Genomic DNA, 23,944 nt, shown 5'->3' with positions numbered 1-23,944 from the left:
AGAGCCTGTCCCGATGCCGGTGCCGGAAGACAAGCTAGCCATGTAAGATATCAACTCACTGCAGTTGGGCATTACTAACTGAACAGCTCACAACGCAACGCATCCGTTTCACCTCTACTACGCTTACCAGCCGAACTCCGAATCCAGATCTGGGAATACTCCATGAGTTGCGCCTATGTAAAAATCAGATATCGCATTCGCAGGAGCGGAGCACATTCCAAGCACCATGGGATCCCGTTGAACGATGATGGCACCCCCGCAAAAGATGTTGCCCTCCGCCTACCAGCGACCTCGAGGCAGATCCACGCGGAGACCCGGTTGCTGATCTTCGCCCTCACAACTTTCAAGATTCCTCAATTTTACCAGGCTCGATGGGTCTCCGATCACGCGTATCTACGAAACATTCAATCCCTCCGTATATCCAACGCAGGCTTGTGGCACTTCAGATTAAGATATCGAACCTCCATCGATGGTCGAATCTTCAATCAAGTACCCCATTCTAAAAGTGGTTATCTCACTGAATCGTTCCCACGTCTGGTACACCTGGAACTCGCTCCCCGCACTGCGGACGGCTTGCACGATTTCGACCACCTTGATCCAGAGGACGAGGAAACCCGCACAATGAAAGGAGCCGAGTTTTACCGTAGGCTACTGGAGCAGCGGATACGGGAGCGAGAGGGCCGACCTTGGCTGACTTTCAGTTGGAAATGATCCATGGAGCAGCTGGCGCTTGCGATAGCTGCAAATGATAGCTATGCTTATGAGCTTCGGTACTCGAGCTCGCTACGTCAATTCTTAACGTCACATGAGGCTCCGAAGGCCACAATTTCACAGGGCCTGGAAGAAGAGGCTCTGTCATGGGCACATGGTAGCTACAATGTAATGAATACAGGATCGAGCAAGAGTCACTACTGGAGCATTTCAATGAAAGAGAAACAGTCACCCCAAGCACCGATAGCGCACAGACAAGACAGGCAGGCGAAATAAGCGCCCTTCTACCAAATCAAGTTTTGTGTACCGCTCAGCTTATCCACTCTATCACATAGCTCTATCGACATAACTGCAATCAACCTCTATCGCGCTCCAACGCTTCAACATGAAACATACTCCAGAACCCGATAATTCTGCGTCAATGTCGCAGCAGCAAAACAACAGCAACGTGGCAGTGATCTTACCAAATGGGCTCTTGGACGTATCTCACATGTCTGAACACATCACCGCAATGTCGGTATCTCTCCCGTCTAAGCTTTGCCACATTACTGACGCAAATAGTGCGGCTCGCAATGCGACAACCTCTCGCCTTTTACAACTCCCCGGCGAACTCCGGAACCAGATATGGGAGGTAAGACCTGGACACACACAATCTGTTTGTGATATTCTCTGACATCGCCTCTCTATCTCCACAGTACACGTTAAGCAATCCCTACATCGCCCTGCACTTGCGCGCCAACTCCTCGCCCGAATTTCCTGGATCACATGGATGGGCATACACCTACGCGGACCCCAAGGAACGAACAAGCTACATGCCACTCAAATCAGCGCTACACCTCCCCGAGACCTGCCGCCAGATCTACAACGAGACAGCTACCTTAGTGTACCAACTCAACACCTTTGTATTAAAGGGCTCAATGCTGAATCCCGAAGCGTATATGTTTCGCACATCCGCACAAATGCTTGCAGTTCGAACAATTCAACTACGCGATTATGAGATGGATGCTTTGTTAAGTGCCCTTTCAGGCGGCAAAGGGACTTGGTTCAGTGGGCTCCTTGGCTTAAAGCGACTCGAGATCGTGCGGACATATGTGCGCGGAATAGCGGAGCAACGGGTGAGAGAACTGGACTGGCGACTCCGGATGGAACGAACCATTTGCGAGTATAGAGGAAGCTATGATCTCGATATAGTATGGCTGTTAAGAGGAGGGTAAGCGCCATGAAGAGCTGTCTGGAAGATCGGACTATCTACACTGACCTTTGAGTCCTCGAAGGTTCAACACTTGGAATTGACGTTTTTAAAGCTCGCACATCGCACATCATCAGTCTCACCAGAAAGTCTTTGAAAACCCAACGTCAAAAATCGATGAGGGGTATAAAAGCGAGACTCGCTCTCCACAGACGTCTGTGCAGTGCTTTCAATGGAGGTATATAAACTGCCACTTCTCCACCTTATCTTACTTCTTACTCAGCACCTTCCTCCAGCATTTTTCCAAAATGACGTTGTCAACGAGTTATGCGAGTTTCCTCTCTTCCTTCTCCTCCTATCTCCAAAACGGCCAAAATATCATTACATGTAATTGTGTCATAAAAATCGTACTGCTCATCGGTTCATGCGAATCCCTCCTTCTAAGCCTCTCGAAAAGAAGAGTTTACTCGATACAAAACATGCCGCGTTTCGCCCCAAACTCGCGGCTATAAAACATCCAAAGAAGCGACGATGACTGATGATGGAGATGTTGCCGAATGGGAGCAAAAATCGCGACATGAAAAGCCTACTAAAGTACGACATGTCTACGTCCGCATAGAAAGAGACGTATATAAATATCTGTAGTCTGCAACCTCTGCCTCCCTTCTATCATATCAAACTTGTAAACGATTCTTCAAAACGACATTACGGATGTTCTATGTCCGCGTCTTCCCTTTTTCAAAAGCATCGACTAGCAGCATATGCGCCTGTTGTCTCCCCGCTTCTCTAGCCACGGAATTAGAAACCTCATGTACCGATTTTAAAAATATACGGCGGCATTCAAAAAGTGCTGAAGCAGCAGGACATGGAAAGACTGTGCTTCCTTGTTCAAAATATGACGGAGACCACGCGATGAGTGCGCCCTCCGGACGACTCAGGGCGCATATAAAGCTGCCTCTCTGCCTTCTTCTTTCAACACACCACAGTTCTCACTCCCTTTTCCAAAACATGGATTCAAACGCCCCATGGGTCTTCTCGTCTCCCCGTCCTTTCGCACCTTGAGTACCTCCAGGATGTTCATGTGTTCTATCCTACTTCCAAAAACGCCCAGCGGACAGATCATGTCTGACCAGGTAAGATACCGAAGCTTTGTACTCTGAAAGTGGTTCCTCCACATGGCATGTCGTTCCCCCTTCGCATCTGCTCTTTCGATAGTTACTCTCAAAATAGAAAAGCCAGAACCGTCATGTGGAGAGGAAGAGAAGCTGTCCAAAAGAATGGATCCGCAAATCGATGTGTTGTCACTCCCCTCGCCTCAGCTATAAAATCTGCGCTTGCTACTCTTCTTTCTTCTCTTATCCACATATTCCAGAGTCATTCTACAAAAACGGCGCCTCCACTGCCCATGAATGTGGGCTCGCGGTGTGTTCTAAAAGACATGCAGATGTTTCTGATGTGTTCAAATGGCACAGCGTATGAGGAAATGTCTTCGTGTGAGGAGAGCATGTTGGAACTGGTCATGTTCTTACGACAGAGCCAGCGGGGAGCGCATGGTACCAAAACGAGTCAGGGTTGCTCTCATGTGTTGTGCGGAGAAGAGGCTGCTGTTGAGGCTGGGGTGAACAGTGATGATGATGATGATCATCATCATCACAACAGTGAGTGTCGATATCAAAAAAATTCCTTAGCATCGCATTTCCATTGCATTCAAGACATCGATAGAGGGAAATGAAATTTCCTCGACCAGAAAGAGGTATTCTACTCCGTGCATATCCCATCAGCCAGTGTTCACAAGCATAGCACAGGCTCCCTCAACCCCTCAGCCCACCACCTTCCTAACACCATCTATTTTCCCATACCCTTAAGATAAGCCTCCCACCCATCCTCCAAAAGCGCCTTATCCTTGCGCATAACCTCCTTCTCATTCCCTTCCATCCAAACCCTCAACCTCTCGCGGATCGTCTTATCCTCCGCACCAAGAATACGCACAGCAAGCAGCGCAGCATTCGTCGAGTTATTGATACCAACCGTCGCAACAGGTTCGCCACGCGGCATCTGAGTCATGCTAACAAGACTGTCCCAGCCATCCATTACACTCGCCTTTACAGGGAGACCGATAACGGGAAGTGTGGTCCACGACGCACACATACCGGGTAGATGGGCAGCGCCACCCGCAGCGCCGATGATGACCCTAAGAGACGTCTGAGAAGCGGTTTTGGAGAACTCGCGGAGCCAGTCGGGGGTTCGGTGGGCGCTAGTGATGCGCGTGGTGAAAGGGATTTGCAGCTTAGTCAGGATCTCAAGGCCGGCGCGGAGGACGGGGAGATCGGAGTCTGAGCCCATGATCACGGCGACGAGAGGCTCTTCTTTGGAGCTTTCTACGCTTCGTGACTCGACAGTCTTGCCTTTTTGAGCGTCCACGAAGTCGACGAGGGGCTGGATCTCGCGTTCAGCGGCTGCGAGTGTAGGGGCTGTGATGGTGATGTGGCCCATTTTGCGGCCGGGGCGTGCATCGCCTTTACCGTAGAGGTGAATTGATGCGTTTGGTGACTCAAGAGCCCTCTTCGCGACTTGAACGTGGGAGTCTGGCGTCTTGCCGCCAAGGATGTTCAGCATGATGGAGGGCTCGCGGAGGCGGAGGCTAGACTGGGAGATAGGTAGGTCAAGGATGGCTCGGAGATGCGCATCGTATTGCGAGATGGGGCAGGCTTCGATCGTGTAATGTCCCGAGTTGTGTGGACGAGGCGCAATCTCGTTGATGAGTAGGCTGTCGTCCTTAAGCAGGAACATCTCAACACCAAAGACACCCTTGCCTTCGAAAGCGCCGATAGCTTTCTTTGCGAGTTCCTGGGCTCGTTGTGCAGTTTCCTCTGCTACGTTCCTGGGTGGTGCGTATGTGAGCTTGCAGATACTGTCCTCATGCACAGTCTCGACAGTGGGGAATGTGAGCACGCCGTCCTTTGTCTTGACGACCATGACTGCGAGCTCCATCCTGAAGTCCGCCCAGCGCTCCGCATACAGCGGCCTCTTTCCTAAGGCCTCAAATGCTGCATCAACGTCCGCCTCCGTCTTCACCACAAAGTTGCCCTTGCCGTCATACGCCTCTGTCTTGCTCTTGAGCATGAATGGATAGCCGTATGATGAACCTACTTCCTTCAACCCCGCAACACCCTTTCCTTCCAGATCAATGCTATCTGCGACATCCACTCCATGCTCTTTCAGGTACTGCTTTTGGGCGTATTTGTCTTTGATGGTCCGTAGTGTTTTCCAGCTGGGTTCAACAACGACCTGCCCCGCTACCTCTTCGAGCATATGGGTATCGACATGTTCGATCTCGACAGTGACGACATCGGATGATTCTGCGAGTTTCTTTACAGCCGCTGCATCCTTGAAAGATCCCTCGATATGGCCGTCATGCGCTGATATCTGCTTTGCTGGTGATGCCCCGACGTCCAGGACATTGACTTGAACGTTCAATCGGTTGGCAGCCTCGATTAGCATACGGCCCAGTTGGCCGCCGCCTAGCACTCCTACTTTTCGACTGTCGACCATTTTGCCAGAGTTGTTGTCAATGTCAAGTCATTCAAGTGATGCAGTGACTAGTCGGGGCATTACGTCGGGTGGTTTAGATTGGCTAGCGCTGGGTGGCTGAATGTGGGGGAGCCGCAGAAAATTTAGCACGCGAAAAACTTCGTCGTTCAACATCGCTGTACTATACTACCTGTTGCGGGCAAAATATCCTGCATGTGAAATTCGCGAATAACTAGATCGCTAACTCAGTTTTGAAGACATCCACGTGCATAGATGGGATGATTATTCATGATTTAACCATGAGCTCGGGAGAGCCCATGTGTATGCTTTCATTTCATGTTGAGCATTGAGTATCTTTTTGCAGGCTTTCGAAGAGCCTTTGCCAGTCATGAAGCGCGCCTCGTAAGAATTCCCATGACCATGACCACGCCAACCCAGAGAAACCAAGAGTGCTGTAAGCACACGCTTAAACCTTGAAACCACGCGACCTTCTGCGTCCACGGGCACGCTCGAACTTGCGGCCCTTGCTCTCGACGTAAGGCTTCTTGTGGGAGTGGGGACCGAAGCCGAAATGCTTGAAGGCCTCACGGGCGTTCTTGGGTCCACGGAGGAGGAGGGTGTTGGATCCAGTGGGGAAGCGGGTAGCGACCTCGTCGATGGTGAGGCACTCACCACCGGCCTTCTCGATGCGGGCGCGGGCAGAGGCGGTGAAGCGGAGAGCCGCAACGGAGAGCTTGGGGACCTCAAGCATGCGGTTGTCGTCAGTGACGGTGCCGACCTGACGGAATGTTAGCCATTGATCTTCATTTCGGGTATCGCTTGACGTACAACGACGACGGTCTTGCCGGCGTGCTCCTTGGCGGAGTGCTTGTTGGCGGCGTTCGCAACGATCTTGGAAACGGAGACCGGCTGTGCTGTGTTAGCTACGTTGTTCTCCTGTGCTTGCGATCGGTCGTCTTACGGGGCGGTTGGTCTTCGACATCATGAGGCGTCGCAGAACGGTCTTGTTGAAGTTGGCATCGGTACGGCCTGTCCGCTGTTAGCACAAACAATGTGCGCATTCATCAGGTGAAGTACTTACGAGCCAGGAACTTGTAAAGGCGCACCAACAGCCTGACGTAGGGGTTGGTGGACTTAGGGACCTCTGTATACTCGTCAATCTCTCTCCTTCGAAGGCTTCATGTTGCGTCTAAAAGACAGCTGTCGCCAGCGCATTGCTGCGCCGACTCGACGGGGGATCACATACTGCGGTGCCCGTCTCGAACATGGTGGCGGTCGAGGTCGATTCCCATCTTGACTGATTTTGAGCGTGTTGTGCTGTGGGTTAGTAACGACTGAGGGAGGAAGCTGAAGTTCGCGATTCGAATTTGGCAGGAAAGGGCAGCTTGGCGTGGTGTGGCCCGTGCGAAGCGAGAACTCCAGAACTCCACTGGGCAGGAGCGACCGCGCATGCATCACAGCACGACAACATAGAACATCACAATCGATAATTCTTGTCCACGTCTATGAGCGTATTCTACATACGATCTCAATCTAGAAGCCGTATCTGCTTTATTGTTGTTTTCCCATGTTGTCCGTTTTCAAATACATCACAAGTGCAGTAGAAGAAATGCATCGGATGCTCCACGGCATTACCAATTATATAGCTACAAGTATATACTTTCGCTCGCAGTTCTGTGAATGCCTGCAAGATCTATGTGCCAAAAACGTGTTACTTAATCATTTCCTGTCATTGCTCCCTGACATGCGATTGACACCAGTCGCGTACCGAACCACAAAAAGCATCAAAGAAGGCTCCGTCGGCATGAAAGCTCCTGCTCGTCTATGCGTATAAACACCGGTCACCGTACACTCCAAGCCCGCTCCAAGCTACAGATAAAACGACAAGGGGGAAGGGAAATCGAGGTAGACCAGCGTACTGCAAGTAGGCCTACTCCCAGCTAGAAAATGGCCAGACCGATTTTAGAAGGAACCAGTTCTTCATACAGCCTTGTCGCCAATGAGCTTGCCGATGCCGTTGTAGACCTGGTTGGTCGAGTCGGGGGCGTAGCGGGGTCCGAGAGAGCCAAGGACGAGGAACATGCCAATAATGACGGCGGCGAAGACCATCAACTTGCGAAGGACGGGGCGGGTGTGGCCAAACTCTTGCCACTTCATGCTGCCCTGGCCGAGGTACTCCTTCAGCTTCTCTCCGCCGAGCTTGTAGTAGACGAGACCGCCAAGCGCGATGGCGTAACCGAAAGCCTGGAGAGGAGAGACGGGGTCCTTGAAAAGGAACATGGACGCAAAGACGAGGAGGATGTCCTTGAGTACACCGGAGAGGGTAAGGACGAGCGAGGAGGTCTTGCCAATCTGAAGATGTGTTAGTGAATGTTTGTGGAGTGTGTAGAAGGGACGTACCAGGAAAACGACGGAGACGTTGAGCAAGAAAGCGACGGATGCGTTGGCCAGCAGAGTGGTCAGACCAACGCGGTCGATGTCAGCCATAGACATCTTGGGAAGCTCAGTGAACATGAGAATGACACCGTTGATGAAGGCGCAAGCAGGGGCGTAGTAGTAGAGGGACACGAGCGGGTCCATCTTGAAGTCGGCACCGCTGAGAAGGCGCTGAACCATGACCAGACGGACAGCCTCGAAGACGATACCAGCGGCCTGGAAGAGGAAACCGACCATGACGAACTTGATCTCTCCCAACGAGGCAATGACTACACCGATGACGATGAAGGAGACGTTTCCGAGGGTCTTGAGGTTGACAGGCGCAACTCCGAGACTCCAGGTGGTGATGAGGACAGCGACGGGCATAGTAGCCTGCTGAGGTCAGTAGCTGCTACAAGTCCGTATTCGTGGATAACATACCTTCAGCATCTGGATGAAGGCCACACTCAGGTACAGATATGCCTGGTTACCGCAGATCAAGCTCATACTGAAGAAGATACCGATGGGGACGATGGCTCGCAGGTATACGCGTCCGGTCATGGGCACCTTTTTCCGGGAGTCGAGGACGGTGGTGAAGCGGGCGAGGATCTGGGTCATGACGGTCGCGAAAACCAAATGCCATGTTGTGAGGAAGATGGGGTAGTCTGCCGGTGTGTTAGAATGCGGAGGTGCGGCGGAGCAGAGTGAACGTACGGAACTTGGCTGTGTCTAAGATGTACTTGTTGAAGACAATTGTGCTGGAACTGAGCGAGATCCATGTTGCAATGTATACTGCAGGATGGAAAGATGGCGCCTCGGGGGATGGCTTCTGCGCATCTGGGTTGACGGTCGGCAGCACAGGCAGGGCTGTGTCGCGCGAGGCCTCGACCGAGGATCTCATCTTCTCGTCGGACATATTTGCGGGTGGTGGCTAACGAGGGACGGTAAAGGTGTTGAGTGAAGGTCAAAGGAGGTGGTTGCGGCGCTGGGAATGCAAGTTGCAAGGTTGCAGTAGCAGTGGGCTAGCGCTGCTGACTGATGGCGGGTATTGCGCGTCAAGGGACAAGCGTGGCACAAGCAACACGAAGCAGCTGTAACAGCGCTGGAGCAATGAGGAGATAAAGAGCGACGAGAAGTGTTGAGAGCACTTGTGAATGTGACGGTACTAATACCTCGACTGCGCTAGGGAAGGGGAGGGGCGGAGCGGGAATCAGCCAGACGACTTCTAGAGCCGGTGCACAGGGGGGGTTCTGGTTTAGGCGTGCTATGACTGGGCAACGGCCGACTATGTACTAGAGCTGATATGAGGCCAGATGAAGATTTGCCAGGAGCCGCGCGGGATTTTGCAAGTGCTCGATGAGGTGAAACTGATCGCCCGTGGAGCCCTGAGTGGACGCGCAATCGACCACAGCGGCGAGGACTCCCATCAATGGCGCCGAAATTTTGAGCCGCCTCTTGCACTTGCTTGTGTAGGTGTGTACGCGTACTGGCACCCTGCAGAGAGGCGCCGAAGACACCGGTCCCACATATATGTAGAAAAGTGACAGCTTCATGCACATCGCGCACTCTCGCTGCTGCCACGCGCAGCGGTTTACATTGCAGGAGCTGTGCCGCGTCGCTGGAGCGCAGGGTGAGGCGCACCGTTAGGGGTATGCAGAGTACTTCGCACACAGGCGTCGTTGCACCGTGGCACTAGCACGACACCAAGTCGATGCGTCGTTGATCTGAGGCTGTAGTCCCCCAGAGATAGAGTCGGTCAAGCTTCACCATGTGCTGCAGCCCGCCAGATTGAGGCTCCACCCGCGGGAACGTGCAGAGGCCATGGTGACACACGCAACTCGAGGCCACGGGCAATGAACATGTTGCACGCACGAGTGGTGAAGCAGACGGCCGGCACCAATCAAGGCGCCCACGAGCAGCTGGGTCAAGCCCGATCGCCGGTCCCCATGGCGGCCTGCCCCTTTTCTCGCCGTTGCAGCGCGGCCGTCTGAAGCCCCCAAGCTCTCCCCAGCCGACTCCTTCGGCGGCTGGCCCTCTGTTACCCTGGACCCACTTAACGCAGCATCGCCTTGGCGTCCTTAGTTTATCGCCAGCTATATTCCTCACCACGCCCCAAACGTCTGGCCTCTGCTCCACACCCTCTCTATAACTACAAGTGCTGCTCGCCCGCAGAGTACATGCTCAACTACGCCCGCCAGACTTTGAAGCGCGTTCCGAGTTTCCAGGAAATACTACAGGGCAAGATGGGATCCGCCAAGGAAGAAATGTATGTTCACCGCCTGCCCACCCACACGGCATCCTGCTGAGCACGAGCTGACAATGCCATAGTTCGGTCGACGTGCTCGTTATCGGTGCTGGCCCGACCGGTCTGGGAGCAGCAAAGCGCCTCCACCAGATTGTATGCTCAACACAGAGTCCAAGTGGCGGGGCACATGCTAACAACAACAGGATGGCCCCTCATGGATGATTGTCGACTCCAATGAGACGCCTGGTGGTCTGGCTTCGACCGACGTCACCCCCGAGGGCTTTGTGAGTACCCCCACCGCCAATTGACCTACCTGCTCTAACACCTCCCCAGCTGTACGACGTTGGTGGCCATGTCATCTTCTCCCACTACAAGTACTTCGACGACTGCATCGACGAGGCCCTCCCCAACGATGACGACTGGTTCACCCACGAGCGTGTGTCCTACGTCCGCTGCAAGCGCAACTGGGTCCCCTACCCATTCCAGAACAACCTGTCCATCTTGGACAAGGACGACCAGGCCAAGTGTGTCGACGGCTTGATTGACGCCGCACTCGAGGCCCGCGTGGCCAACACCAAGCCCAAGGACTTTGACGAGTGGATCATGCGCCAGATGGGTGTCGGCATCGCTGACCTCTTCATGCGACCATACAACTTCAAGGTCTGGGCTGTGCCCACCACCAAGATGCAGTGCCAATGGCTCGGAGAGCGTGTCGCCGCCCCCAACGTCAAGGGTGTCATCAACAATATCATCCACAACAAGACCGCAGGAAACTGGGGCCCCAACGCCACCTTCCGCTTCCCCGCGCGAGACGGTACCGGTGGTATCTGGAAGGCTGTTGCAAAGACACTGCCAGACTCCAAGACAAGATACGGTGACCACGGCAAGGTCAACAAGGTTGATGCCGACGGCCACAAGGTACACCTGAACGACGGCACAGTTGTCAACTACAAGAAGCTCGTCAACACCATGGCTGTCGATCAGCTCGTCGAGTTCATGGGCGACAAGGAGCTCATCGACCTCAGCAAGGGTCTCTTCTACTCCACCACCCACGTCATTGGTGTTGGTCTCCGCGGCGAGCGACCAGAGCGCATTGGCGACAAGTGCTGGCTGTACTTCCCCGAGGATGACTGCCCATTCTACCGCGCCACCATCTTCTCCAACTACTCGCCATACAACCAGCCCCAGAAGGACGTCAAGCTCGCCACTCAGCAGATGGCAGATGGCTCCAAGCCCAGCTCCACTGAGCCCAAGGAGGGCCCATACTGGTCCATCATGTTGGAGGTCTCCGAGTCCAGCATGAAGCCCGTCGATGAGAAGAACATGCTCAAGGACTGCATTCAGGGTCTCATCAACACCGAGATGATCAAGTCGGATGACGAGATCGTCTCCACCTACCACCGCCGCTTCGACCATGGATACCCCACCCCATCCCTTGAGCGTGAGGGCGTCCTCACCAAGCTTCTCCCTGCCCTCCAGGCCAAGGACATCCTGTCTCGTGGCCGCTTCGGCTCATGGCGCTACGAGGTCGGTAACCAGGACCACTCGTTCATGTTGGGTGTAGAGGCCGTCGACCACGTTGTCAACGGTGCTGTTGAGCTTACCCTCAACCACCCCGACTTCGTCAACGGCCGCAAGAACGAGGAGCGTCGTCTCAAGGACGGTGCCCAGATCTTCAGCCAGAGCCCCTTGGCTCTGAGGAACAAGGGTGTTGAGTAAGCGCAGACACATGAAATGTTCGATATGTGTAGTTTCGGGAATTTTTATGGGATACCACGTTTGTTATGAGAAGGGATGGGAAGACATGGAGTCGGCGCATTTGTGCGGAGACTCTAGGTAGATAGTTGCATATAGTTTGCATCTTGAGAAGGTGTTGAGCAAAAATTATACATTTAGACTTGCACTCTACCAAATGTTGTCTTTCCACTTCGTGCATCAACTTTTGTCATCGCTTCTCTGAACGCTTTCCTGGCGCATCACCTACATATCCACGAGACAATACCCTTCGATACCACCAAACAATCGCATTCGCATTCCGATCGATCGATCCCAACAACATTTGAACAACCCACCTCACTCTACATGACTAGCCCTAATCAAACCACGGACATTTACACCGTCACATCGTCATCTCATTTTCCCGCGCACCAAGGTTGCGCGAGTCGGCAGCAATTACATTCGTACACACCAACAAGCGTGAAAGTGGGTAACGACCCCCACCCCAAGTGTACAACGGGCCGATTAGGTACGGCATGCCAACCGAAAGTAATCTGCCCTCGTTACACCACAGCCGCTGCGGTGGAGTACAGTACATGCAATGCTTGGAAGAAGACGCGTACAACATTCGATAACTACGGTTGTACTACGGAGACGATCCGGGATCAAGAGGTAAATGGAGGGATGTAGATAGGAATGCGTGACGAGGTGTGAAGACTTTTTTCTCCCGCGGGCAGGTAGGTAGAGAGTACAGTGGAGGGTATGGGGTAGGTGGAGCGAGGAGGTTAAGTGCATGGGGAAGGTGTTTGTAACGTGGCATTCTTGGTGATGTGTGTCTGCGGGTTGCAAGTCGGTGTATTTTGGTGGAGTTGTAACGTGCACATACGTTGCGTATATTGGGTGTTGTATTGATCACGTGGTTTTCTTCCGTCGATGCGTAGGTACTCAGTCGGATGCATTCAAGCCTTGCTTGCCCTGAACTTCCTCAATACCTCCCTCTCCTCCTCATTCCTCGCTACACTCTCTTCATCACCAACTGGCAGGCGCTGATGTTTCCACTGCTTGCCTCCAGCGCCGTAATCTGCACTGACCTGCGCATCACCTACAATGACCCATTTGTAAATCGTCAAGCCTTCTAGTCCAACAGGTCCTCTAGAATGAATCTTGTTCGTTGAGATGCCGACTTCGGTGCCGAAACCATATCGCTGGCCATCCGCCATGCGCGTGCTGGTGTTCCAGTAAACGGAGGATGAGTCGACGGCTGCGAGGAAGGTCTTTGCTGTGATTTCCGAGGTGGTGAGTATGGCATCGGTGTGGTGGGAGCCGTGAGCGTTGATGTGGTTGATGGCTTCGTCAACGTTGGTGACTGTCTTGATGGCAAGTATGTAGTCTAGGAACTCGGTGTCGTAGTCTTCTGGTCCGGCTTCTTGGAGAAGCGTAGCGGAGTGCGGGTCTAGTTTGCCTCTGAGGGCGAGGAGCGAGGTATGGTCACAGCGGAGTGATACGCCCTTTTGTAAGAGTGCTCCTGCAACGGTGGGAAGAGTGTTGCTCAAGGCTGCTTCTTCAACAATGAGTTGCTCGAGCGCGTTGCAGCCAGCTGGATAGCTTGTCTTTGCGTCCAAGACTATCTTAGTGGCCTTTTCGGCGGGGTAGTCCGCGCAGAGGTAGGTTGAACATATTCCATCTGCGTGGCCGAGGACGGGGATGGTGGTCGTGTCCTTCACATAGCGGACCAGCTTGTTCCCGCCGCGAGGAATGCAGAGATCGATATATGTATCCTGCTTCAGCAAGTCGGCGATGACATCGTGTGTCTGAACTAGTTGCAGGCAGTCTGATGGGACCGCTGTTGACGTAAGAGCCTTGGAAATGATGGATGCAATGGCCGCGAAGCTGTTGCTGGACTCTCGGCCACCTTTGAGGATAGCTGCGTTTCCAGACTTGATAGCGAGCGCAGAGATGTTCGCGATTACTTCAGGTCTAGCTTCGAAGATGATGAGGAGTACTCCGATCGGACATGTTATCCTCGACAGTACCAGGTCATCATCCAGTAGGGTCTTCGCGGTGGTCTTGTTGATGGGATCCTCCAACTCCTTCACGTCCAGTATCCCCTGCAGCATATCCTCATACTTCCCCGGCTTCCCCAGATCCAGTCTTTTGACTAAACTCGCACTTAGCGTGCCTCCCGCTGCGGCCTTGTTCGCAGCTTCCAGATCCCGCGCATTGGCCGCTAAAACCTCCTCTTTTCCAGTTGCTAGTGCCGCATGGATAGCAGTCAGTGCGGCATTTCGCTCCTCGGTAGACAAGACAGCAAGTTTCCGGGATCCGAGTCTGGCCGCCTGGGCGACCTCGAGCGGCGTGGCGTTGGTGAGAGACATTGTCACTTGGGTTACTTCGTGAGGTGGTGAGACCTCGTAACGTCGATAAATTCTTGATGGACGTGTGACTCAGATTGGCCTAGAAAGGGACGAAGTCTTCCACGGTGTTCTCGGAAGGATCGTATGCAGGGTCTTGTGCCGCTGCAGGTGCTATTGGAGACTAGAAGCGGATCGTATGCGGAGTGCGCGTTGTGTCTAAAGATAGGTGCAGGATCTGGTGTTGCGGGGTCTGGATGCTGGATGCGTTGCGCCACTTTTCGACGCCACACCCGAGTTGAGGTCTGGGATACCGCCATGTCGCCTACACCGTGTTTTGCACTTTGCGCAATACCTGTTCACTGTGCAAACTACCACGGACTTTGTTGAGGAGAAGAAATTCGATTGCGTCATATTCGAGATGCATCCCTGCCTGGGCGCGGTGTTGGCAGCTGCGCTCGGCTGAGGCAGGGGTCTTGGTGTGGCTGGGAAACATCGTCTACCAGCCTCCCGGCGTCGCTCAGCCAACCTCGCCCAATTCCACCGAATCCTGTATCGCGACAAGCCCTGGCCCGCTCTGCTAGCCCGCGCGACACCTCATCATGTAGGTCATTGCTCAGAGATGGCTGGTACACTACATATGCTGGCCGGCAGCTGTGTCTGTCACCATTACACACCTCTACCACTGCCTCTCAAGTGCTGAGCGGGTACCCAACCAAACTTCTCTCTTCACCACGATACTCACACGTGTTACTCGCTAGTACTCGTTTGATATCACAGCACATCTTGGACATCACATCGCATCCCGTCGCTGTACCACAACCACCGGCGCATCCCGTCGGCAACGCTCGCTACCTGCCATCTCCGCCGTCACATCGCACTCAAGATGCGCACCACCATGCGAGCACTCACTGCTCTGGCCTCGGTCGCCCTCATTGCCCCTGCCGCCGCTCAGACATGGTCCAACTGCAACCCCACACTACGAAGCGACTGTCCTCCAGATTCGGCTCTCGGAAGAACCGTCAACATCGACTTCTCGTCTGAATCTGAGAGTTTCACACCCCAAGGCAACCCCACATACGGCGACGATGGCGTGTCATTTACCATAAGACAGTCCGGCGATGCACCTCAGCTTACTTCGCTGTGGTACATCATGTTCGGAAAGGTGGACATTGAAGTTCAAGCCGCACCCGGCGCGGGTATCGTCAGCAGTTTCGTACTGCAATCCGACACTCTGGACGAAATCGACTGGGAGTGGCTCGGAGCAGACCCCGATGAGGTTCAGAGCAACTACTTCGGCAAGGGACAAACCACAGACTACAACCGTGGTGCTTTCCACGACGACCCGGGCAGCCAGTCAGGCTTCAAGAAGTACACCATCGAATGGACCCCAGAACAGATTGTATGGCAGATTAATGACGTGACTGTCCGCACTCTCGAGCCTGCCAACGCCAACAACCAGTACCCCCAGACCCCCATGCAGATCAAGTTCGGTGCATGGAGCGGTGGTGACTCCGCCAACCCTGCAGGTACCATCTCTTGGGCCCGTGGACCTACCGACTACTCTCAAGGCCCCTTCCGCATGAAGGTCAAGTCTCTCATGGTTCAGGACTACTCCACCGGTACTCAATACGTCTATGGCGACCAATCTGGCACCTCGGGATCTATCAAGTCTGTTGGAGGTACCGTCTTCTCTGGCGGTAACGCTCCCATCGCAGACGCACCCGCCATCACTGCCACTGCCACCGGACAGCCTCTGCCCTTCACTCCTCACCAGACCTCCGACTACACACGTCCCAGCGTCTACCCCTGGATCCCCGACCCGTCGGCGACTCCCACTGCGCAGCCTACGTTTGCGAACTACCCCGGGCTCCCGAGCGGGTGGACCGTTTCGGATTCCGGAAAGGTTGTTCCACCCAGCTCAGCCACTGTCAGTAAGCCTTTTTCGAGCCCCTGTCTACTTTAGTGACGAAATGCTAACAATCACCTGTAGATGTTCCCTCAAGGTTCCTATACCTCATCGCCGCAAGCTTTGCCTACGGGTTCATCCGACAATGGGCCTAAGACAGTCACTGGATACGACGACCGCGGCTTCACCACTATCCGTACGATATACCCTGCCACAACACCAGCGCCGACTGCCAACGGGCTGGAGAACAATGCTGCTAAGGACGCCGTCCCTGCTGCGCCTGCACAAGGTGCGTCATGGAAGCTCATGGTCTCCTCAATACTTCCTTGGGCCATCGTCCTCATCCACATCCCCGGATGCATCGGCCTCTAGGAGGGCTGGACCAATTTATGGGATACGATGGTCTTCGGTCCAGCGTTCTACACCGTAGCCGTTGGCATCGTCGCGATGAGTGCATGTGTCAGGAAATGTTTTACGAAAGGATATGTCGGTTTCAAAGTCTCGATCAAGTTATGGGCTGCGCCTTGGCCAGCTGCAACTTGGAAGTTGAGCTACCAGAACAAGGGCTCCAAGAGGAGTAGGAGGGAGTATACAGGTTTTTGGAACTGGCTTCGGCTATTGTTTGGATATTGAATTGCATAGCGTTGGGTTGGGTTAGTTGTTGTATAACATCAGCATGGCATCGCATGGGTTGGAGTTTAGATATGGGCTCAGGCTCTTTTGAACGTTAGATTAATGACGACTATGTCGTAATGTAATGAATACTACATCATCAAATATTACATCACTGTGACCATACCTATGAAGTCGAATGCGCAGAAGCCTGTTTTCTGTAAGACAGCTCCGAGATAAACGACCTGGGTTTCCATCGCAGCACACAGTACAACTTTGAAGAAATCCGAGCGATTTTCTACCAAAGGCTCTCTCGCTAGTGGCCCTCGTGATCAGGTATCTGTGTATAAATACTCCTCACTGCACCTTCTTCTTATCTACATCATCGCTTTTGATGTTTATCGACAAATACTAAAGTCACGTTCATAATGCCCATGTTTTGCTGTCCTTCCTGAGCGGATTACCAGAAGGCTCCGAGTCTGAACTGATGTCTTCGCGCCGTCCGCAACTCTTGGTTATCGTTAAAAACTACTATTGCCGGTCTCATGTGTTGCCCCAGACCTTTCGCCACCAATCTTTCCAAAACTTAGGGGCATATTAAAGAGGATGTTAAGTTACATCATGAACTTTTCATAAATTGAAATTCGCGATCTGGCCTCTTTGTGTGTGCGCTTTTGACGCATGCGCTAGTGAGTCCAAGATCCTCTCTTCTTCGAAGTATAAAGATGACCTTACCTTCATCTTTCCTGCTTCACTTTCAAATTCATTCCCCTATCCAAAACTCGGAAAACGAGTATGATGATCGGCTCTGTTCTCCGCGTCGAAAATAAAGTCTCATTTATGCATATCTCTTCCTGCTGCCTTTTTGCCTTGCTTCTCATCCAAAAGCCATGTTGGTGAATGCGATGAGCTTCCCTCAGATCCGAAACTGCGGATGCGATGGAACAAACGTATGCCCAAAAAGACACTGGAAATCCCGGAATGAGCTGCGCGAACTTACAAAAACCCCCAAGTCAAACTCATGACTTTTTCGTGGCCTCGACACACTGGTTAGTACTCACTGCGACTGTGCGACTGCGTATAAAAGCTCCCAGTTTTTCAGCTCTTTCCCTCCTGGAACCACGCGCTCTGACCATTTGGACCAAAACGAACAACCAAAATTCAAATGACCGGCGCTGTTGTCTGCTGCAAAACCTACCAATGACTACGTAATGTCGCCTCATGTACGTGATGTCGCCTCCTGCCGCTTTCCTGTCTCTCTTCTCATCATAAAACGAGCAAAAACGAGCTCATGTGCCTTGCATAAGCTGGGAAGCTCACTTATACTGGAAAGCGCAAGATATCATCGCGATGCTGGGTGCGTGGTTCGCGTTTCTTCGCCAACACATGTACCATACCGTTCTTCTTTCGAGAAGCATGCAATGGTAACCAAAGACGGTGAATCGAAAACCATCTATGAGCTATGCAAACGCTCGTAGGCTATACATATATAAACGATGTCGTCTGCCGGATCATACTCTTCTTCTATAGCTATCTGTCGGGAATCAAATATCCAAATCCACGCACTGAGCATGCATGTTTGTGGGTAGTCTGGTTCCAAAAATATTTTGAAATCTTGTACGTGTGTTCGTTCCTTCCACCGAAGTCTCTACCGCGAGCCCTATTAAAGTCCTTCTTTACATACTTCACTTCGACATGTCGGTTCGTATGAACCTCGGAATACCCCCATAACGAAAGACAACAATTCTTATGTCTGTGCCCGTTTTGCTTCTCTGGAAAGACCAAAAAGCGGCCCTGCAATAATCTGTGTCTTGTTTTGACCTGGTCTCATCCATGTAGGCCACGCTGGCATGGCCGTATATAGATACCTCTCTTCTACTCGTCAGTCTTCTCTCATTTCCTCGCGTCTTCAAATTGGCAACTCCAAAACGAGCCCAAGAGTTACCCATGTCTGCGGGCACGTTCGTTGAAAAATGTTTGTTGTGCCAGAAATGCGTGGTGTCGTGCGCCTCTTCTCAGTGTATTATACTTGCGATTTCTCTCATTCGTGAGAGTATCTTTTCGTTAAGGTCGTCGATGTTGCGGAAGTCGTGAGTGGCTCGTTTCGCTCTGCGTCATCGCAGTACCATGGGATGAAGCGGATGGAACCAAGAGATGGAATCGCACACAGGTGTGAGTCATGCGCCTCTTCTCCAAATCCCTAAACTATCTACCGCCTGCGTAGAGCACTGAAACACTCGACTTCAGAATGTATGTTCCTCCAAAAGATGCGGACGCACCATCTATGTCTCGCTCAGTATTTTGCGTCTCTATCGATGATAGGGAAACCTCTGCGTACCTAGGTATCTGTTCGCCATGAAAAAAAAGACAAGGAGAACCTATGTCCTTGTGCCTGGCCTGCGGATCGTGGCTTACATGCCTTAGCCTGGATCTACACGCGATTAGCAGGCGTCTCAGTAAGCACATGTATATATAAAGATCTGTTACTACCGTCTTTCCTTACTTACAAACCCAACCTCGAGAGCTTCTGTAACAAAACGTTGACACAAAAGCTGCATGTGTTCTGTCAAAACTTCGAGAGCAGATCTACATGTTGCTTTCCCGCTTCCAACGCTAATTCGTGGACGCGATGTGCTGCTCCTCCCCAAAAGGTGCCTCCGTGTATATCTATCCTCCTCGTTTTTCCAACAAACTCGCGCCCGGTTTTCCAAGGCCATGGCTTTTCAAAATTATCAGATCACTTTCTCATCCTGAGAGATCATGCTCACAAAGAGTGAATGAGCGGATTTGTCCATCACGATTTAGAGAACCGAGAAAAGCCAAAAGCTCAATTTGGTTTCAAAACAACAACGAAGGAACGAACATGTCGTCTGCCGTTGCAATCATTCAAACAAAACGCGGCAAGAGCCATGTTGGGTATTGTGCACCTCTTCTCCAACCTTTAACAAACTATCGTTATAAGAGACTAGTCAAATCCCAACTACAAGATAACATGTCCTTCTACTATTGATAATTTTAAGACTAAAATCTGTTGGTCATGAGAAGACATGCGTAAATCTATCCGAAAAACTTACACATGCGTGAAATTATGCTTGGTCTCGTTCACTGCGGATCGTATTGCTAATATGTTAGCCTGAAGGTATTCACGTCAAACGGCATCCTTAATAACTGCCTCGATATATAAACATCCTTGCAGTCAGCTGCCTTGTTGTCCTCAATCTGAGAGTTGAATTTACCAAAAGCTGGGCAGACGACGTTTATGAGCCCGGCGTGATAAGTCAGTCCATGCTATTCTTCTCTTTTCTCCAAAAGTCTACCGAAGATGAATCATGATCGTTTCTCTCGAAACCCACGAATCCTGTGCGTATATGCGGATCAGACTGCGGTTGCGAAAAAGGAGGTACACCCAGGGATGAGACTTCAATAGTATCGGCAACTCGAGAAGATGACAAAGCCAAGAACGCCGAAATGGACTTTTTTGTTTTTGAAAATGCTAGTATACAGAAAGAAGAAGACCTCCTCCAACCTGTTCATGCAGCAAACCCCAATACCATGTCATTACCCTCCCATCCCATCCCAAAGAGGAAGAAAAGGAAGAGCAAAATCAAGATCTCGGCCATGCATATCACGAACTGAAATTATTCCACCATGTACAAACCCGACTCCACCCAGAAGAGTAAACACATCTCCGTTTTGACTTCAACGCATCTCTTAGGTCTCGTCTCTTGAATCTTCCTGAACCCACGTCTAACCGCCACGGCCGCCATAGGGCTGGTGCCTGAAGCCACCACCACCACGGTGACCTCCACCACGGTAGTTCGCACCCCGAACACCAGCGTTCTTGGGACCAGTGGGGGCGTTGATAGGAGCCTGGCCACCACCAGCAGGGGGTTGGCTAGAGCCCTGGCGAGAGCGGTTGTTCCTAAAGCCGCCGCGGCCACCACCGGGACCGGAAGGAATGTTCGGCTGAGGCGCGTCCTCGTACATGCCGTCCCAGCTCTGAGGGCCGCCCTGGGGGTTACCGAAGCCGGCGGGGCCGGAGAGTTGCTGCTGGCGGCGAGCCTGTTGTTGTTCGTATTTCTGCTGTTCGAAAGCGAGTTGATCTTGAGCGGTGTAAGCTGGGCGTGCACCGGCACTCTGGCCACCTTGAGGATTCATCATACCCGGACCACCTTGACCTCCTGGGCCTCCTCCACCTTGCATCTGTGCCATTTGCATCTGCTGCATTTGCTGCATCTGCATCGGGTTCATACCACCTGGGCCACCCATCATTTGAGGGTTCGGGGAGCCATTGCCGCGGTTCATACCTTGGTTCATCATCTGCTGTTGCATCTGCTGCATTTGCATCGGGTTCATGCCGCCCATGGCAGCCATGGGGTTGCCGGGCATACCACCACCGGCTTGCTGCTGAGCGAGAGTTTGCTGCATGGACTGGAAGTACTGTTGCATTCGCTGCCAGTACTGAGCCATCATGGCAGGAGACATGGCGCTGTTGCCACCTTGACCTTGCATGTTTCCGCCGCCGTTGTCGTAGTTGTTGCCGCCACCTTGGTTACCGTTACCGCCGTCGTTGAACTTGTTGAACTTGTTATTGCGACCGAACTTCTTGTTGCCATCGCCGCCATCGTCGTCGCGCATGTTGCCACGAGGCTGAGCGCGCTTGACCTCAATCTGCTTGCCGAGAATCTGGAGAGGTCCGCGTAGGGTGGCATCTACGGCTGCGTCGCCGTCGAAGGTAACGAAACCGAAACCACGGGGTCGACCGGTCTCCTTGTCCATCATGAGTGTGGCATCGACAACGCGACCGAATTGCTTGAAGAAGTTGGTGAAGTCTTCCTCGGTTGCTTCTTGGCTCACACCGCCGACGAAAATCTTGCTGGTGCGTTCCTGCTCCTCTCGTGGGATAGCACGCTTGGGGTCAATCTGCATGGTATTAGCTGGCAGCTCGCCGTTGATGGGAGTAGACATACGATTTTACCATCGAGGTAATGCTCCTTGACCATGACGATGTTCACACACTTGGGGTCCTTGAATGTAAGGAAGCCGAATCCTCTCGAGCGTCCGGTAGCAGCATCGCGCATTACGGTGCATTCGCTGACTTCGCCAAATTGTGAGAAGTAACCCTTGAGTGAATCTGTTGTGGGGATTTAGTAAGTCCCTACGTTTGAGCGTATAGTCGTGTGATAAAACTGGGGTATGTCTTGCTCTACTAATGTGTCATCACGTACCTTCTGTTGTCTCCCAGTTCAGACCGCCAATGAACATTTTACTATGGTTGAAGTTAGCAAGATGTTGCTTTATATCATCAACTTCAGGAAGAGCAGGCGATATTGATGAGGCGCATCATAGAGCATCCGTAAGTATATAGTTGGGTGGCCTTTGACGTGAAGGCTGGCGTTGGCCGTCATCATGATGCCGTCGAAACCATATTGGTAAGACTAAAGATGCAGAAAGTCGCAAGTACAGCATCTTCGCATACAGTCCACCGTAACTCCAGTTCTCATCCTTGGCGAGATATATCAGGACACAATCTCAGTAGATGAGTGATTGGTGTAGTAGGCTGGCGTCGCAGTCTTTGTCGAGTTGATCGCACTGCACCGCTGATTGTTGTTCGCCAGCGGGGCTATCGAAAGTGATTTCGCAAGTTGCAGTGTCGAAAAGTTCGTGTTCCATAGCTTGTCGTGGTTGATTGATGACCGACGGGAACATGTATGTTGGTATCGTGAGGTTCCCTTGCCGCTCGCGAGGAAGACCGCAGCCGCTGACGAATGGCTAAGCGACACCAACTCCTGCGCCGCATCCGACCCTGGACGTGTCGACTTCGTGGCGTGCACCAATCATATCGACCAAGAACGCACTCCACGTACTCATGTCCAAGTTTCGAGGTGCAAAAGTAGCCCTTGCAAAGGCACAGTTTGATTCGGATGAAACGTCTGTGTTCTGCTATGAATTCGAGTGTGGAAGTCTCAGACTATCTCACGACTCGGTAGCTATCCTCTGCTTGCGTTGCTGGTACGCGCTATCAAGTACCTAGGTATATATCGACATGAGGCGCTGCCAAAGTTCGGGCAAGCCGCGATAGTCCCTGCGTGAGGCGCGTTGATGGTTGCTCTGAGTATCGCTGAGCGGTTGACTTGTGTCTTCCAGCTTCTTCTAACAACCAACACTGGTGGCCCATTCCGCCATGCATCGAACGCCTCGCCAATGGGCGATATGGACCACAATCTTTCGCAAGGTGTCTAGCTCCTCGACCTTCATCCCAGACTCTGCGCCAATCATGACCCCAGGTGCTTTTGAAGGTAAGACACACACCGTGTCCAAAGCTTGTTCCTTGATTGTACACGCAAAGTGTCATACGAGAGCTGGTATCGCTCATGGTGCCTGATGCTCTAGCACAATGTCTTATGCGGTGGTTGATGGCTTTGGTCCTGGTAACAATATGTCCTCGGCGGATGCCCTGACACGGAAGATATATGCTCTTTTACCTTGTGATGCGCCTCTGATAGATGGGGATCATGTTAGACATTGCACGACTTACCCGTCTTCTTTCACGTTGATTGGCCCATAGTTGTCATCATCCATGGGCGCATTGTCGTACGACTGCTCGCCGCCAGCATTGTAACCGGATTGGTCCATGTGCGAGTCGCCGTCTGCCGCGCCTTGGGCTGGCCAAGAGAGCGCGCTATCTTGACCGTTGTTTTGTGCGGTATCCTGAGGAGGCGCGCTTACGGGCTCGGCTGGAGTAGGCTCAGGTTCGGTTTTGGGGGCTGGTGCGGGTGCGGCAGCCGCGGGCTTCTGTGCGGGCTCATCATCGTAGCTGGTGGACCGTTAGTAAGTGTCGCATTACACGCGCGAAGCTACGTCGCGCTAGAGATACTGACAGATCGTCGAAGATGTCATCCTCGTAGTTCTCGTCGGCCATGGTGTAGTCTTGAAGAAGAGCTTCCTAAAAGGTATGTCGGGAACGAGGAAGGAGCAAGCGCGCGAAAGTAGAGTCGCGATTAGAGAGGCGGGACTGTCGGGTTATTTAGAAGGAAGGGAGGTGATAGAAGGAAGAGTCTGTCGCCGGAGTGAGGAGATGAGAGCAGAGCAATGGGCAGGCGCGCTAGCATCGGGCTTGGCGTGGCAGGCGCGACGGATACATGCACGAGCCCTACGACATACTTAGGTACCCAGTACAGCCATGTTGTATAGAAAAGCTGTACTATTGATGGTGCGGTGATTCAAGAACAGGCTGTTATCTTGGGGATATCCAGAGTTCTTCA

At 52.5% G+C, this 23,944-nt stretch overlaps 7 protein-coding genes across 7 annotated transcripts; 2 read left to right on the top strand and 5 right to left on the bottom strand.

Annotated features, from left to right (window-relative positions):
* Window positions 1-3,745: 3,745 nt before the first annotated feature.
* Window positions 3,746-5,452, bottom strand: J4E84_009388 (uncharacterized protein; the record flags this gene model as incomplete). The annotated part of the gene is made up of 1 exon (XM_049391951.1): window positions 3,746-5,452. One exon carries the CDS (start codon window positions 5,450-5,452, stop codon window positions 3,746-3,748), a length of 1,707 nt encoding a protein of 568 aa, XP_049240352.1.
* Window positions 5,453-5,897: 445 nt separating this feature from the next.
* J4E84_009387 (uncharacterized protein) lies at window positions 5,898-6,698 on the bottom strand (the record flags this gene model as incomplete). The annotated part of the gene is made up of 5 exons (XM_049391950.1): window positions 5,898-6,209; window positions 6,260-6,340; window positions 6,393-6,460; window positions 6,513-6,573; window positions 6,678-6,698. 5 exons carry the CDS (start codon window positions 6,696-6,698, stop codon window positions 5,898-5,900), a joined length of 543 nt encoding a protein of 180 aa, XP_049240351.1.
* A 713-nt stretch (window positions 6,699-7,411) lies between these two features.
* On the bottom strand, window positions 7,412-8,762 carry J4E84_009386 (uncharacterized protein; the record flags this gene model as incomplete). The annotated part of the gene is made up of 4 exons (XM_049391949.1): window positions 7,412-7,783; window positions 7,832-8,239; window positions 8,288-8,511; window positions 8,561-8,762. 4 exons carry the CDS (start codon window positions 8,760-8,762, stop codon window positions 7,412-7,414), a joined length of 1,206 nt encoding a protein of 401 aa, XP_049240350.1.
* A 1,261-nt stretch (window positions 8,763-10,023) lies between these two features.
* J4E84_009385 (uncharacterized protein) lies at window positions 10,024-11,810 on the top strand (the record flags this gene model as incomplete). The annotated part of the gene is made up of 4 exons (XM_049391948.1): window positions 10,024-10,112; window positions 10,175-10,244; window positions 10,295-10,375; window positions 10,425-11,810. The coding sequence occupies 4 exons, from the start codon at window positions 10,024-10,026 to the stop codon at window positions 11,808-11,810; spliced, it is 1,626 nt and encodes a 541-aa protein (XP_049240349.1).
* Window positions 11,811-15,044: 3,234 nt separating this feature from the next.
* On the top strand, window positions 15,045-16,439 carry J4E84_009384 (uncharacterized protein; the record flags this gene model as incomplete). The annotated part of the gene is made up of 2 exons (XM_049391947.1): window positions 15,045-16,088; window positions 16,152-16,439. 2 exons carry the CDS (start codon window positions 15,045-15,047, stop codon window positions 16,437-16,439), a joined length of 1,332 nt encoding a protein of 443 aa, XP_049240348.1.
* A 3,987-nt stretch (window positions 16,440-20,426) lies between these two features.
* Window positions 20,427-21,944, bottom strand: J4E84_009383 (uncharacterized protein; the record flags this gene model as incomplete). The annotated part of the gene is made up of 3 exons (XM_049391946.1): window positions 20,427-21,602; window positions 21,650-21,813; window positions 21,908-21,944. The coding sequence occupies 3 exons, from the start codon at window positions 21,942-21,944 to the stop codon at window positions 20,427-20,429; spliced, it is 1,377 nt and encodes a 458-aa protein (XP_049240347.1).
* A 1,269-nt stretch (window positions 21,945-23,213) lies between these two features.
* Window positions 23,214-23,601, bottom strand: J4E84_009382 (uncharacterized protein; the record flags this gene model as incomplete). The annotated part of the gene is made up of 2 exons (XM_049391945.1): window positions 23,214-23,496; window positions 23,561-23,601. 2 exons carry the CDS (start codon window positions 23,599-23,601, stop codon window positions 23,214-23,216), a joined length of 324 nt encoding a protein of 107 aa, XP_049240346.1.
* Between the last annotated feature and the right edge of the window lie 343 nt (window positions 23,602-23,944).

This window comes from Alternaria hordeiaustralica (assembly GCF_023758085.1).
Source record: "Alternaria hordeiaustralica strain BMP 2776 chromosome Unknown scaffold_28, whole genome shotgun sequence".
Taxonomy (NCBI): domain Eukaryota; kingdom Fungi; phylum Ascomycota; class Dothideomycetes; order Pleosporales; family Pleosporaceae; genus Alternaria; species Alternaria hordeiaustralica.
This window is presented reverse-complemented; position numbering and strand designations above follow the sequence as displayed.